General features: G+C 39.8%; 2 protein-coding genes across 2 annotated transcripts; one reads left to right on the top strand and one right to left on the bottom strand.

The window, feature by feature from the left end:
* Positions 1-27: 27 nt before the first annotated feature.
* myef2 (myelin expression factor 2) lies at positions 28-8,552 on the bottom strand. Its single transcript, XM_076287806.1, has 17 exons — positions 8,314-8,552; positions 7,092-7,300; positions 6,391-6,443; positions 5,602-5,609; positions 5,417-5,510; positions 5,150-5,323; positions 3,585-3,738; positions 3,325-3,374; positions 3,163-3,223; positions 2,978-3,079; positions 2,291-2,329; positions 1,961-2,050; positions 1,768-1,857; positions 1,049-1,117; positions 699-877; positions 554-605; positions 28-437 (listed from the first exon to the last, which is right to left on the bottom strand). The coding sequence occupies exons 1-17, from the start codon at positions 8,502-8,504 to the stop codon at positions 274-276; spliced, it is 1,779 nt and encodes a 592-aa protein (XP_076143921.1). The 5' UTR covers positions 8,505-8,552; the 3' UTR covers positions 28-273.
* Positions 8,553-12,945: 4,393 nt separating this feature from the next.
* Positions 12,946-13,188, top strand: ctxn2 (cortexin 2). The gene has a single exon (XM_076288228.1). The coding sequence runs from the start codon at positions 12,946-12,948 to the stop codon at positions 13,186-13,188; it is 243 nt and encodes an 80-aa protein (XP_076144343.1).
* The last annotated feature ends 3,698 nt before the right edge of the window (positions 13,189-16,886 follow it).

Raw genomic sequence — 16,886 nt, 5'->3', positions numbered from 1 at the left:
CACAAAGAAGGTTATGCAACACCGAAGTTTAAAAATTAAAAAGTTTATTTCGTCATTCAAATAAACCGGTGGCCCACAAATTAAAAAGGGTTTACAAAAAAGTAAAAGGGGGGGAAAAATATCACGGTATATAAACAAACCTTATACACATCCAGTTACTGAGGCTGGTGGCGTCATTCACTGAGCATGTGGTACAACAGCAGAGACTTATGGAAATGTGTTTTTAAAACAAAACAAAAAACAGGGTGATGGGTGAATTGTTACTACGATGTTTTAGGCATTTCGGTCAATGCGGACATCGACTTCACGGCCATTAATTTTGGTGCCATTCATCATCCGACAGGCCGTCTCTGCACTCTCTGGTGAGTCAAAGCGAACTGTACCGCACCCTTTCGACTTCCCATTCTCCATCTTGATCTCTGCAAACATCACCTGACCTGGGATTCACAACAAAGCCAGTAGTCAGTACAACTGAACCATGTGAACTTTTCAAGGCTATAAAATATTAAAATGACTACCAAAGTATTCCATTACAATCCACTTCTGCACTTACCACAATGGCTGAATTTTTCCTTCAGTTTCTGCCAGGTAAGGTCATAAGAGAGCTAAAATACAAATAAAAAAAAAATTAGTCTCAAATCTAGAACACCAAGTGTTTGACAAAAATATACATTAGAGAGATTAATACTGATGCTTACATTTCTCACAAATATTTGGCATCCGCCCTTTGATCCTGATCCCCTGTCGGACATTCCTCCGCCCATGTGACCAGCACCACCACCGAAGCCGCCAAAGCCACGGTTCATGTCCATGCCGCCACCCATCCTGTCGAAGCCGGTGCTCATCCGATCCATGCCCATGTTACCCATCCCACCGCCTGTGCCAGAGTCAAAGTGTAATATTCAGCCAATAAGGCCTTCAAATGAGGAGTTTCATGTGAACACGTCATGGTTTTTAAAGGGTGGTAAGGAAATGAGTCAAAGCAAATGTGGCTGCAGGGTGTGGGGAAGGGGGAGAATGGAGGGTTAGCGGTGAGTGTGTGATGTACCTAAACCAGACCCCATGGGACCCATGCCAGCATTCCCCATGCCTCCTCCAAAGCCTCCCATCCCTCCGCCTGATGAAGAGAGTGCACTGGCAGTCAGAACAGCAGCAAGCCAAAAGACAGGTCCCAATCCATACACACTTCAAACAGAATTAAAACAAAACACAACACACACCATCCCGCCCACACTGAATGTCACAGCGACAACACCAGCCAAATCAGAATGCTCTAACGTCTCCCCACACTGCTGTGCTTTTCCCTAATGGTTTATTTTGACCAAAGAATCCATCATGCTGGACATCTAAACAAATCAATAGCACATCAGGACTTTGACATCACAAGATAGGAAATGTACAGTGTGTACGTATACTTGATATATTTGCAATCTGCCCTGCTCCACTATACAGAGATTTAACCGTAAGTAAAGAGAGACCCTAAGACGTCCCTGTCAGATTTATGGTTTATAAGTGGCCTTGTCACCACAATATCTAAGGGGCTGGAGTCGTGAATCCTTGCAAGAAGAATTCTGACAAGCAGTGAGTTTAAAACAAAAAATGCCCACAATCTTGCCTCTTAAAACGGTTCACTTGGAGTCAAGCATTTCATTATCAATTTGGTCTATGCATACTCATCATGCAGCTTGTCTTAGAAGCCCTTCAAACAGGCATGCTCCTAATTAATGAAAAAATGATGCATGATGCAGGAGCTAAGAGCATCCTCACCTAGTCCAAAGGCATCACCGAAGGGACGATTCATTGCCATGTCATTCCTGCCAAAATCACGATCCATTCCCATACCAGACCGGTACATGTCTACAGAGGAGTAGATATAAGAAGCCATTTAAAATCAAAATAAAAAAAGGCCTGATTCAAATCGGAGAAGACTCTTGTCAGAATGACTGGTGCATTTCCATACCTCCCATTCTTCCCATGGGTCCCATGTCACGGCCTCCAAAGCCACCCATGTTGCCCATGCCATCCATACCACCAAATCCACCACCCATTCCTGAGGGAGGGAGAAAATGCATTATACAAATGGTAAATGAATGACACAAAGTGCCCTGAATTGTCCTTTTTCTGTAAATCACTACAGTATGTGACTGAATTAAACCAAAAACATGCAAGTAGAACAGACTGAGGGAAATGTGGACATACAAAAATATTTTTTTTAATGAAATATTTTTATTATTCAACCTTTGATGTGTGTGCCAAGACAAAGAGTAATCAAAAGTATCATTCATCTCACCTCCCACTCTGTTTATTCCATATCCTGGACCATCCATCCCTATTAAAAACAGAAATGAGTTTAAATTTCTTTGAACTCAATAGAAGGGCTAGACTGGCCATGAACATTATAAGTTAACAATCACGGGTAAATGTATACCAGAGGGATGTTTACTAGTAATTGACCAGAGAACTGGAATTTGCTTTTGGGAACCTCTCTGTCTCAATCACACGGTCTTATCTTATCTTATCGACGACCAAACTAGAATAGACGTAAGAGATCTTTGTAACTCAAAACTCTGCCATCTTGATTAAAAAATAACTTGCACACTGACTAGTGTGTTAGCCATGAGACTGCACAGGACATCGTTGTCACATTTGATCATTTGTAAAAGTAGCTAAGTTTCAAGCCCAAAACATCTTCTAATTAGAACTCAACAGTAAAAAAAAAAAAAAGTCAATTGACAAGGCAGGGCCTATTCAAATGGTTCTAATTAGGATTTAGTGTATGTGTTTTATTTGAAATAGAAAATATAAACTTTGAAATAAAACTGGAATATTGCAAACACAAAACATTGCCCAAAGTAGTTAGCAACAGCAACTAATCCGTTTAGCAACAGCAGCTTCCTATTCAAAATCTCTCATGAAGACTCTGAGAGCAGACAAAGAATGACTGAGACGGAAAGTTTGTGTGTGACTGTAGGAGTACCTCCAGGTCCCATGGCGCCCATTCCTCCAGCTCCACTGATGCGGTTGGCATTTATTGGCTGACCACCAGGGCCAAGACCCATTCCGATGCCTCCGAGACCCCCTGTGTGCGCAAACATTCAATGTATTCTAAACCAATTCTAATGGGACACTGCTCATTTGTAAACAGACTGATAAAATACCCACTTGGCAACTGAGGCGATTTCTCTGCTGGACGAAAATCATCAATGGGAAGAGACTTATCATCCTGTAACACAAATATCATCATGAAAAATGAGCCTTTACGCAACACTTATGCATCACTGGCAAACACACAATAATAGAAATAAATCAAAACTTTTTACTCACAATTTTGACATGCATGGGCCGGTCAAACAACATTTGTCCATTGAACATAGCTTTATGTCGAAGTCAAGGTAGGTACACAGATTAAGGTCGGATGAGAGGAACAAATCTAAAATCTAATGGATTTAATGCTAAACAGCTCTTGGTGTATTTAGTGTTTAATAATAGATATGCTGTTTTGTAGTCCACAAAGCACATGCTAAAACATGCTTAATGTAGAGGTAGGCAGACACGTTAAAGCTTTGAGTTTCTCTGGAGGATACAGACAGCTTGGACAGCTTCCAAAGGTTGCTGAAAAGTGACTGTTCCCATTCCACGGCTCTTCCCATCCTTGTCTTCTTTGACATCAGCCCTTTTCACCGTCCCAGCCATGCAAAAAACTTCCCTGAGCTTCTTCCAGCCCACTTTGAAATCAAGCTGGGCAAAACAACATAAAAGACACAGATGTCAAGGGTTACATTTTCATTGTAAGCGATTCATTTGACGAATTAACAAAACCAGATTCAGGATGAACAGTCCACACTGTGATCACAATTATGTCTTACAGCAGTGCGTTTTATTCCTAATGTATTCATGCTGGCAGTAGGGCTAAGACGGTATGGATGTTTTCTTACCGCGGTCGGTATGCAAAAAATTGCCACAGTTTTGCGGTATATCCCCACCCCCCCAAAAAAATAGGATTATGGATTATGAATTTTGTGCCGCCATCAGCCATCACAGCCAATTAAACTTTAGGCAGCTGCAGCAACTTCAAAGACCACTGGACCAAATGCTTCAGACATGAAAGAAATAAGCAGTTTATCAGCCATCATGATTTAAGAACTGTTACAGTCATGACGCTTATGCTAATGTTACAACGGTAGGCTACCGCACGTTTTAATGGATGCGTCAGGTTATAACAAAGGTAGGTCCGAGGCTAGCCTCAACCTACATGTCGCTGTTAAGTTAAATTCTTAACAAACCAGAACATATTTTGTAATTCTTTCATGAACTAAACATGTATGACTCCTTTCTGGCCAAATTTCACAGCTTTCACGTTTAACAGCTTTATGTAAATCGAGTTTAACACGGAGAGAATAGAAAAGTGTTACGACTGTGCCAGTTTTCCCCTACTCTCGCATAGTAAACAAATGGAATGTTGGAACATCACGCTCCCCAACACAAACGCGAAAGGTCGGATTTGCTTAATTTTTTAATGATACGTTTTGAAGTTTTGTTGTGAAAACGGAGGGTTAGCCTACTTAACGTAACTGTGGTTCTCTGAGTATCAATGTCATAAGATGGTTCATCACATTACACATCATGATATTACATAGGCCTACAGTACGTGTACACATGTGCAGGCCAATTATAGTGGGATTCAACTTCATGTAGCCTAGGCTAGCTACCTGCAGACGTCTAAGCTGACTGCATAACTCTGAGATTCTGCTACGTTTTCAAACCGGAATTGTGCATATGTCATGGTTGAAAACGTCGAAGTAGAATCACCCAAATGTTTCAGATTTTTTTTTTTTTTTGCGGTGATGACGCTGACGAGCTCAGACCCGCGGTAGGGGTCATGTGACCGCGGTATTGCGGTAATGCGGTTACCGTCCCAGCCCTAGCTGGCAGTAATGACTGCTGGAATAACAATGGAGGGATGTACAAATTATACAGAGCCAGCAACTCCAAGCAATTAGTTGTCAAGTTGAAATCTAGCTACATAAATGCTTGTTTTTTCGTTACATCCATAATATTAAGTGATGGCAAAGAAAATAATGACAATCAATTCCATATGCATATGAGAAGCCACAGGGCAGAAATAAAGAGACGCCTTAATGCAACTCACATTGGCCACAAAAACAGTGGAGCCCAGTCTTCCTCCCTGAAGGCCATTTATGATCTCAGGTGGGATGTTGGGGTTGTTGGCGATGGCGGGAGGGATGTTGATTCCTGGACCGCCATCTCCGCCCCGTCCTCCAGTGCGCAGCAGCACCCGTCGAGCGTGCTCCCCCTCAGGATCCTGACACACATCAGTAGCAACACAGAGGTCAGGTTCCAGCCAAGGAAGACCCTTCTCCTTCCAAAAGAAAACCCATCATGGAATGCTACATACCTCTTTGATATTGAGTGGTCTGCCATTTAGATCATGTTTGCTCATGACCTCAACGGCTTTCTTCACAAACTCCTCATCTTTAAACTCAACAACACTGCAGGAAGAGAAGTAATGATTAAAACAATGCATCAAATGTCAGCCCAGCCTCTGACATGTTCCTGATAGATTAGATAATAGAATCTTACCCGCAACCCTACGGGTGAGACATGGGATGATCCACACAGCACCAAATCAATCCAGAGGGACATAAATGATAAATAGTCACCGATGGAAAGTACAGACAAAATACTTTCATTAGATTTTGAGTAACAAAATGTAACCATATCAAATCCATTGACAATTTCGGATGATGTGCAATGAAAAGAGAATTGTAAACATGTTTTTTTGAGGACATAATGGTAATGTTACATACAAATGTTCATCAATTAACTGCAGGACACTTTTATCAAAATCTATGGTGAGTCATAAAACAAATGGGACAAAGTACATTGTGAGACGCTGTGGGAAGAAGGAAGTTATGAATTGCAAAAAAAGCCAATAATTTTCTCAAGGGAGGTACTTAGTCAATTGAAAAGATACATGGCAACACTCATAACATCAGGTGTGACAAAACAAATGCCATATTTGATGACAATCATCAATCAATGAAACACCTGCTAACAATTCACTTCATCTCTTATTGCCATTGACAAATTGGAACTGCCACTCTTGAAAACCACCAATTGAGAGAACTTCACAATAATACACTTAAATGTGCTTTTGAGTTATGAATTTCATATTAGTTTTCCAGTCACATTTGAGAGAAAAACCTCAACAAACCTCTACAAAGCCACCGACAGTGATAGGACAATTCCCTTCTAGTTTAAAAGCAATTCACATGTACATCGCCTAAGATATCTTTACCAGAAGGAACACAAAATGAAACTGCAGAGGGTATTTAAAACCTCGTGCAGCAAGTCGTCCACATCACTTACCCTTGACTTTCCTTCAGCATCCTTAAAGAGCTCCACGTATGTAACCTCACCGACTACATGAGACATACAAAGGGGGAAATACCAAAGAAAACAATGCATTTAAGATCACCAGTCTTCTCTTCAGTCGACATTGGCACACCGCTACAGGTGGAGAAGCTCCATGAGAAAATCAACAAATGAATCAATCCAGACCAACATTCCACTACACACCACCATGCCGTACTGTTCAATTACTGAAACACCAATCAGCCAAAGACAAAGATCTAAAATCAGCATGGATACATTGAGCAGGTTGGTCAACACGTTTCCAACAAGTCTTGGCTCTGTATTAAAATGACCTTCCATCCCTTCAAAAAGCAAGCACAGCAAGACATTATTTGATTCGTCATTTCTCCTTACAAAAATCTACACAATGATGGTCAGAACAACAACTTAAATGAGGTTACATTTTGGAGCTGTCAATAAATCTAGACCAAAGAAATCTTCATCAGGTAATTTCAGACCACAACAGATCAAAAATCCTCCCATGAGGACTGTTGAAATAAACAACCCAGACTACTGTTTATCACTGCTCTACACTAGAAAATTCACAACATCACTACATCACAGAAGGGGGATCATTTGGAATGCTTTCCAATTTGTCACTGTAGGGGAGAGAGAGTATCTCTTGAGAGGGATGATTACACCTCCGGGTGCTTTACCTTTCTCTCGCATTAGATCTTTAATAGCCTGCCACTTCATATCATAAGGGATATTGCTAATGAACACTCGGTTTCTGTGAGCGCCCTTCTTGTCCCCCGGCCCTGAGTGTTTGTCCTTCCAATCTGAGTAGGGATGATAACGATTTATTTTTCGGCCACCAGACTTCTCTTTTCCTTGCGGTTTGTCCTTGGGGACTTCCTCGGTTTCACTGTGGGGAGGAAGACAATACTGTAAATTCTTAGGTATAGTCTTAAGGGCTGCTCAAAACAAATGCAGATATAGCTTAACTAAATAAACAAAAATAAAACATGATTGAAAATAGCTCCAGTAAATAGGAGGGAGAGGAAATCAGTTAGCGTTATTAACTTTCAACGTTATTAGCTTTCAACGAGCACTGCATGAGAAACGGGTTAACTCACCTGGCATCTGTATTGTTTGCCGTAAATATCATAGCATAGAATCTAGGTTTAACCAACTTAGCGTAACGTTATAGCTGCGTGTTTTTAGGTGAATCGCCTTATTGCTAATACATCTTCACATAAAACTACACTACCAGTGGTGTTAAAACCCCTTATTTTACATAGACTCCGTTACAAGTTCTCTTTATATGCACAATATTTATGTTAACAGTTTATAGTTAACGACGTTTCTAAATAGCACTGAGCTATCGCTAACGTCGTAGCAGGCTAACAGGAACTAGAACTAGCTTCCACGAAACGTTAATAGCAAATATGTCCATCTAAAACACCACACATGGGTAAACTGGTGATTTTTTTAGTATTATTTGAGAATTGTTTGACTTTTGTTTATGACCACCAAGGTAACCTAAAGTTCGATAGCTAGCAGCTAAGTAATTTAGCATTTCTCAACAGAAGCAGCTTAGCTTAGCATAAACTAGCTTTTGGCACTTTGTACTGGAGTCTTGGGTGCATTGTCAGGTCGATATTTTGTGTTTGATGCGAACTACCACCAAATGCCTTATAATCTGTATATTTTATATTAAAGAATGTTACCAAAGTTGCTGTTATTGCTATGGTGTGCAAATCATTACAGCTAGCGGCAGATAATTTCAAGGCAATAGCTGAGACTTTAACCATAAAGTATACATTCTCCATTTTAGCTCCTAGCCTTTAGCGGCCCGGGTAACGTTAGCTAGCAATGCTAGCTGACTTGTATAACACTCCCAGAATGGACAGAAAGAAAATAGTTAGGCTACGTTACGTTTTAACGCCATTTGTAGTCTCTTCGGTTGCTCCAACTTCTTCTTCTTCTTCTTGTCCTTGTCCTTGTTCTTGTTCAGTCTCTGCCTCTGCCTCTGCCTCTACCTCTGGCTCTGGCTCTGCCTCGGTTTCTTCAGCTGCAGGGGTCGTTTCCTCTACCTTGATCTCAGAATCCAGTTCTACATCGGCCATGATTGCTTGTTTCTATCGTCGGAAAAAATGCCGCTTTGACTGCGCAGTTCAAAATTACAGACGCTCCCCCTCTGCACTGATGTTATTGTCGCGAGATTAAACGAGAAGACACATTTGCGGTCTTTGGCTTGACCGCCTCTCTTGTTTCAGCCTCTATGGTTTCAGCCATCGCATTAGTTAGAAATGTTATAAAACTTAACTGAAATTAACTTGTGTCTCCAAGATTACACCAGCACATGGCTAAAGAGGTTGTGTTATTGTTGCATTTCAGAGGCAAACGGCTGAAGAGGTGCTGCATAACTAGGCCTATATAGATAGATAGATAGACTTTGTCAGACAAGTCTGATATTTTTCTTGCGTCCATTTAATAGTAGCTCCTTTAATAAAAGACAGACATTTAGGCATTGGATTGACATTTAGACCATTTGTTTCCAACTTGAGCTTCACCTTAGCACAGCAGAAGTCATGTCTTCAAATGATTTAACACAATTTCATTGGTTTAACTCATGTTTCACATCCTTTTTCAAAACATGTAACACAGTTCTCATACAAACACTCCAAACTCCATTGGATTAGGCCTACAGTTTTTTCCAATTGCTAAAACACAAGTTTGCAAACAAATCTGGTTTTATCAAAATACTTAACACAATTCACAAAACCACACACCCAAACTGCAAAATACCTCATATATCCTGCAAAATGAAGCAATGCAACCAAAACTATAGTATTATCAAAATCAAACTTTTGCACCAAATGGCACACACTTCATTCATATTATGTTATCAGATGTTTGTCTAACCAACTACACACTGTTGGGCATAATGAAAAGCACTCTCATTTTTAGTATGCTTTGCCATAATACTAAAATAGTTCAAATTGTAGAAAATCCTTCAGATTGTTCACATATACAGAAACATTTGCAGATACACACACATGATTTAAAAAAAAAAAAAATCACCAAACAAGTCAGTGCAACATGCATATATAGGCCAATTAGCTCATGTATAGTATCATTTTGAATGAGGGTTTTGCAATAGCAAACATGTGACTTTATGTTAGATTGTTGTGTCAGATTGTTGTGTCTGCAGAGAACCATGTTCAGTGCATTTAGAAAGTGACATTTTGAATTGCAAAATGTGTGTAAAGCAGAAATGTGTTTAGACTTTTGGAGACTTGAGAAGAGGTTTTGCTCACTGTGTCAGTTTAAATAAGTGTGCTATGCATGTCATTTTAGTTTGTTAGCAATTGAAAAAAAAAACTGTAACTGTGTGTAACAAAAGGAAACATTTATCCACAGCTAATAGATATTGCTTGCAAACTTATGGACTTGTAATGTCAATGTGTGAATCTCCTTTGCACAATTCTTCAATCAGCAATCATTCTTTATCCATAAGAAATACCATGCCTGTTCTGTGTTGCTATTTACAAGTATGAATCTTGGGAGGAATGAATACAATTCATTTTTATTCAATACATTTTGTCTTTCCATAGTTTTTCTGATACCAGAAAAATTAGAAGAAATGGCACAGACATAGCAAAAATGAAGGCTGAAACTCCTCATTTTGAGAACGGTGTTTTGCATTTTGTTGGGCAGTGTGTAATGTTTGAAAGTGAACAGTGATTTGACTACAAGTTGTGTTGTTTGATGGCAAAATCTGCTTGTGTGTTTTACGTAAATGTTTTGAATTTGAGAGTGTTAGAGTCTTTTGCAGGCAAAATGCGTCATTTTGACCATGAGTACTGTTTCAGCCTGTGTGTTAACTGTTTTGAAAATGTGGAGTTTGAGTTAACTGTGGCATCAAAGCAATCAAGGACAACTGTAATTTATCAGTTATTATGACTAAATATTTCAGAAATAACTTATACTCAATAACATTTTTCCGCTCTTTTTGAACTGTTGTGTTATTCACACACTGCTTGATTATAAAGTCACTCTGTTGCAATGATTTGCGAATCACTTTTGAGATATTATCAATCTATGATGCTATGTTGTTACTATATTTAAATGCTATCTTATCTATTCCGCTATCTATTCTTCCAACTGTGCTGTTGCTTCATCTATTCTTCCAACTATGTCAAGAAGACAGTCTGCCCTTTGACCAGATTTTCACACCATGGTTTTACATAATGCAGTATTTACATAAATACATATTTGTAAGATTTGTAAGATTTGTACCGCAATTCACCCTATATTATTTGTGGACATATTTATGCAAAAAATAAAATGTATAGAAAAAATGCCACGTCTCTGCATGTCACTTATTCACTGTTTCATTGATATGTACTGATGATATGCATTTCTGATGAGCACTGCATTTCTGATGAGCACTGCATTTCTGTCTTAATGGTGTTCTAGGCTTGTCCTGCAGAGATTAGGCTAAGCCTAGAAAAATTTAAAAAAAGACTTAGCTGATGTCAGAAAGTCATTTCATTCTGCTCCAAAGAACACTGTAAGTGTGCATGCTGTGGTCAGGAATTTTCGTAAATGTGTTGTGAAGTCTCAAGAATAACCAATCCAGGTTTTCAACCACAAACAAGTTGAAGCTTCAGCATCCTATAATACCACACTAGTGTAGTGTTTTGCAATGAACATCAGTTTTTGGAGCGGCATGTTCAAAAACACAACCTAATTCATCCTCATTGTGAATACAATCAGGTCATCTCACCTGATAATTTGTTTCAAAGTCTAAGCAGCTATTGCAACACATGCCCCTTTTAGATCCTGTCAAATTGAAGACAATTGAAGACATATATTATAAAAAGTCTTTCCTGACAGAGAGTCTTTCCTGACAGATGAACACAGCTCTCTGTCTGCTGGAAAACATTGTCACGGGAAGAGTCATTTTGAAAATGGGCAAATAAACATTGAGTGGAGAAAACATTTCCTGTAAGCTACTGTTAATGGATGCAGTGACTGTGCGTGAAAGGAATATTACGACAGTGTGTGTTTCTATGAATGACTGAAACATAGCATAGATAGATTGTCTAACAACTGGTCATTATGTAGAGAGAAAGGGAGAGAGTATTGTTGAGGGGGGGGGTTGTATTGTTCTGGGGGGGGGGGGGTGTACGTGTGTGTGTGTGTGTGTGTGTGTGTGTGTGTGTGTGTGTGTGTGTGTGTGTGTGAGTGAGTGAGAGAGAGAGTCTGTGTGTGTGTGTGTGTGTGTGTGCTTCTGCCGACAGAGATAGAGAGACGGAATGATAATGAAGATGAGGCAGCCAGTGAAAAGCGCCGGGACTCTCCGTAAAGAGGCAGAGGCTGGGATTTCTGACCTTAAGACATCTGTGACTGGTGAGCCGGGCGGTGCAGCATGCCATAAAAACATTGTCTTTCATTCCCCCGACTAGCCTTTTCAAGAATCTGAAGACTGACCGCACAATTTAAGTGGAGGGGAGGGCTAGTCTCCTGCAATTAACTGAGAGGGCTTATGGAGAAATCAATACAGCCTCCAGTATCTTCTCCTAACAAAATATTGGCACATATCAGCAGAATCGCAAGCAACAGGTTTGTGAAGATTAAGTCGAAATGAAGGTGAGTGGCATTCAATTCCCCTCTCTGCTTTTCTTGTTCTGGCTTCTTTTTTTTAAAAACACATTTCTCATCTGTAAACATAGCATCTGTCTCTCTGTCTCCCCTGCCACCACCACCTGCTGCTCCACGCAGCCTGTGGCATCCTCAGCGCGGCTCTCTCCACTTCCTCTCTGCCTCTGAGGGAGTTGGGATCCATTCGTTATGTCTCTTCATATCATTTTCAGTCATCATCCATCCTCTCATCCACATTCCTCCCATTCTGGCGTAATGAAACCGCCACAATCCGTCTGAGTGCCGCTCGCAAGCAACAGGTACAAAGAGCTTTCCCCCTTTCTCCTGATGAATTACCAAAAGCTATCTGTATTGGGCAACGAGCGTAATACGGATCCGAGAGATATTCCATTTGGATTGGATTTGACATTTGAGGATATTGAATGGAATACACACATTGCAGACTTCTGTGTTGTTGCGGCTCTCTGTCTTTCCTGTTGAGCTCGAGTGTGGTCTCTATTTTTGACAAATGTGCAACCCATTTTCTTGAGTGTTTGAAGATTATATAGTACAGTAAAGCTTTGCCGCAATATGGGTAAAGGTGCAAGGTTGACGATGTTTGATTAGATATTCACAAATCATTGTGTGATATTTTTCGTGCCAAGTACATTATCCTTACTCAACTGTCCCTTGCTGATAACATTTCAAGGTTCATGCCCATGATTTTATAATGGACTAATAATGATCACATTGCTATCTCCCTGCTTTTAAATCTCAGATTGCAAAACCAGTTTTCTAAAAATACATATAGTGGCATTACAACATCAGCATGACTACAACAGTTAAATCCCTCTCTGTATTTCTCTCTCAGGGTAATATGCAGGCTATCCTGTCTAGCCTGATCTCAACCATAAGAAGATGAGCAGCCACTACAATCATTCTCTGGCGGCTATCAGTGGGAATGACAGTATTGCTCATGCTCTGACACTGGAGCAAAAGACAGCTTTTGCATTTGTGGGCATGCTGCTGGTATTTCTGGGTCTTCTCATAGTGAGATGCTTCAGGATTTTACTGGACCCTTACAGCAGCATGCCATCCTCTAACTGGGGAGACGGATTGGAGGGCTTGGAAAAAGGGACCTTTGAATATGCCCTGACATGAGCCAACGCCCCTCCCCATCGATTCTTACCAATACCACTCCGAAGCCTCTCTCTCCTCCAGAAAAGCCTTGCCAAGCAGCTGTGCCACCAAATATGCTGGGGTGTAAAAGTGTGACTCCTGGATATGTACTGAGTCTTCATCAGGCACTTTTGTTATGGTTTGGCACAAGCATCTTGTCACCTAACTGTCCTTTTGGAACCTGACAGCTGTTGTTGCAAGAGGTGCCACAGAATACAATGATGGAAAACAGAAAAGAAAGTCTCAGGGAATTAAAGAATGGCTGTTTGAAGATGAGTTGAAGATTTTGGACATGGACTTCAGAGATTTGCACATGTGGTTGTACTGTTTTGCACACAGTGGCAGATAAGGGTTTATGTCTATATGTTTTGTAAGCATTCCAAGTGCAATCTTATCTTATGACGTTACACACCTTTGATCCAGGTAGCTGCTGTATTTAGTGAAGAACTGAAACATGAAAGCATTTGTGGTGTCTCATTGTTTTGTATGTTACAGCCTGACAGATAGTGATAGTGAATATATATGTAGCGCTCTTGAACACTCTGTCTATGTGAAATTTAAGCAAAAAAAATGGTGTCCAAGTTACTTGTGTATTAGCTGTTTTTTCTGAATTACTTTAATGTCTGTTGTTATTTCAGACGGGGCTGATATTTCTAAATGATTGTTTTTTATTATTATTAATTCAGAAACAAATAGCTGTGTTTTTCTGAATTAAAGAGATATTAAACTCGCAAATTCAGAATAAATATTCTCAAGTAAATGCACTACACTCTCTATTACCCACCAATTGAAAAATATTTGTATTACACCACTCTAATACACTTGTATTACACCACTCTACCAATTGCTTGTGTTGACACTTGACGCCCGGCCCTTTACTCTACTGTGGTCCAAAGTGTACAGTGAAACTCTCTGATGTTTCTTGTGCTGTGCGTTTGCCTTACTGTGACCTTGTATGGGGTTATGTGCCTTCATGACTTAAATGACCGTTAGATTAGTAGAGATGGCTAACTGCTATGAAGTGTTGTGTATCATATGTGTATATGTAACACATAATGAAGTGCTGCCCCTTGCTGTCCACATCTGTGGTTTTCAGTACTCAGCTGATTTGTGGACATATTGTGAAATAAAGCAACTTCTTGATTTCAACATTGCTGGCCCTTATTTTTTCAATGACAGTGTCTCCCTCAGTTGAGACAATATGACAATATGACAATGACGATGTCTGCCTGAGTTACAAGCAAGTAAAACAGAGTGGAAAAATCCAATTCACAAGATCAAGGAGCCAATGCAACACTTGTGGAAGTAGCATGTGATAAGATGTGTCATAAACGAGTAATTTAGCGCACCATGTAGTTGGAACACAAATAAATCCTCCATGCTCTCTCTCTCTCTCTCTCTCTCTCTCTCTCAAATCAAACCAAATCAAGTCAAATGGTGCTTTAATGGCATGAATGAGTTAAGTTATTGTTGCCAAAGCTACAAGTATAACATGTTAATAATCAACTTTACATTAGCTCTTTAAATCTCAAAAATGATTTCAAGCTTTTGCCTGAAATTGCACTGTGCCTATTTACAAGGGCATTGTTCCCACCTCTTCTGGGGCCTACCATCAAATGTTGGACCTCTATAGAAAGCTGAGAACCTCTAGCTGTCGTAGGAAACAGTCAAAATAAATGTGTGATGTACTCACAAAGAGTTACAGAGGCTAGAATATATTTTTTTCTTTCTGCCGGATTACAAGCATCTCTGAACTGACCACATTTTATGTGTTAAGTGTGATATGACTTAGAAACACAACTGAGCCCTAGCACCAGGTCTTGTGAAGTTGTGTGCAAAAGTAGATCAATATAGAATGAAAATATGAGTGCTTTAGACTATTATTTGCCAAGGTATGCTCATGCGTTTTGTAAAATGCTCCCCGTAAAATGCTCCCCATAGGACTTTTTGTTATCCAAAATGCATACTGACAATCAAATGCTTACTGCACATGAACCCCTTTGTGTAGAAGCTTAATCCTGGTCTCAAATGAAAGGTAACACATTGAAGTTTTATGCTTGTATTTGGATTATACTTCAGGGGTTCTGATATGGAATGACTACACTAAATATGGAATGATTACAAAAAAGTCTCTATTTTTGCATTTACTTTGTTGGTTCAATGAGTGTGTATAAGATAGAGCATACATCTGTACAACTAATATTGGATAGCACAACATGAAGATTCAATTTCTATGGATTCTTGTGAATATTTCAGTACCCAATATGTTGCATTTACTTATTGTGCTGCAGCTACACTGCAGCCAGAAGTCAGGGTAGCACCAAAAGCAGAGGGGGGGAGGGGGGCATTTTGGATCAAATTTAATTGAGACATAATAAGATTAATCTGAGAATGTAAAGCACTATACAGATTGTATATGAAAAAGTTGTCATTTTTGGATTCCCAAGAGTCAAAGCTTTGAAATGGTGTATAACATTCCTATGCTACATATCAATATGGTGCATACAATTGATTTAGAATGTTGGGGGGAGGTGGGGGAGGGGGGTAACCGTCCTGCCGGCGGGACACTGAAAATTATGTGGCTTTAGTATTAGTATAGAGATCAAATGAAATAATGAAAGGAAAAAAATATATAATAATAATAATAATAATAATAATAATAATAAAAGGATAAATGGCAAATGGTATTAAAAGGACAATAATAGTTTCAGCAATAGTGCTATACTGTAGAAAAACAAACAAAACAAAACTCTCTCTCTCTGTATGGTACTCCCATCCATTGCCAAAGCCACAGGGTAGACTCAGACAGCAGCATGCCGCCAGACTGGCTGATAACAAAGTGCCTCCGAGTGCCTTCAGCTGGGGCTTGTCAGTCACAGGGGGCACACCCACAGCCACCGCCCACCGTCTTGGCTTCCTGCAGCACCCATCAGAACGTGAACGTGTCCCACAACCAACGACCCCCCCACATGCAGAACAATATCACCATCCCGAGTGCAAATTAAGGGGTCGATGTGACAGGCGAATCACATGGGGAGATGTGTTTGTGCAGAAAGGAAGAGGTATTGCTCAATGATTAGGAGTTGAACTGTGGACTTCTGTGCGCCTCACCTTCGTTGTAATATCATAACTGGATCCTCTCCACTGGAGTCATTGTGACCTTGCCCTCTGTTCCTATTAAAAAAACATTTTGTAACCTGCTTTCCTCTCATAACATTTTGTCTTGTTTTGTATTTGATTCAAACAATGCTTGGTCTGCACCAAAGCATAAATACCTGTTTAAATATCTGTTTAAATCTATGCAATTGATCTAAAATAAATCACTAAGGAGTTATTTATGTGTTTCCACAGTGTATTACTGTACGATCAATAGTGATCATAACTTATGTGACAGTCACATGAAACAAGGAGGTCAGTTGGAGGACATTGGAAATGTTTACTGTATTCATTAGGACATTATGGAGTGGGAAAGTTGGGGTCAATTTGGTAATAAGGAAGCATTCTTGCAATGAAGCAGAAAGGTCATGATTGAAGAGAAAATGCCTTAAGCATGTTCTCAGTGTATGTGGCTTCACATTAACTTTTGTCAACAGCTAATAATCCATGCGACTTACCAGTTATTTAATTTCTGTTCAATTGTTTTCTCATGAATTATTTAAAACAAGTATTTCAAAAAAGTG

This window comes from Alosa pseudoharengus, unplaced genomic scaffold (genome assembly GCF_046254945.1).
Source record: "Alosa pseudoharengus isolate Yale_2024_CS ecotype anadromous, Long Island Sound unplaced genomic scaffold, YU_APseudo_1.1 YU_APseudo_1.1_scf_16, whole genome shotgun sequence".
In the NCBI taxonomy this organism is placed as follows: Eukaryota; Metazoa; Chordata; class Actinopteri; order Clupeiformes; family Clupeidae; genus Alosa; species Alosa pseudoharengus.
The sequence above is the reverse complement of the archived record's forward strand: the minus strand, read 5'-3'. Positions and strand labels throughout refer to the sequence as shown.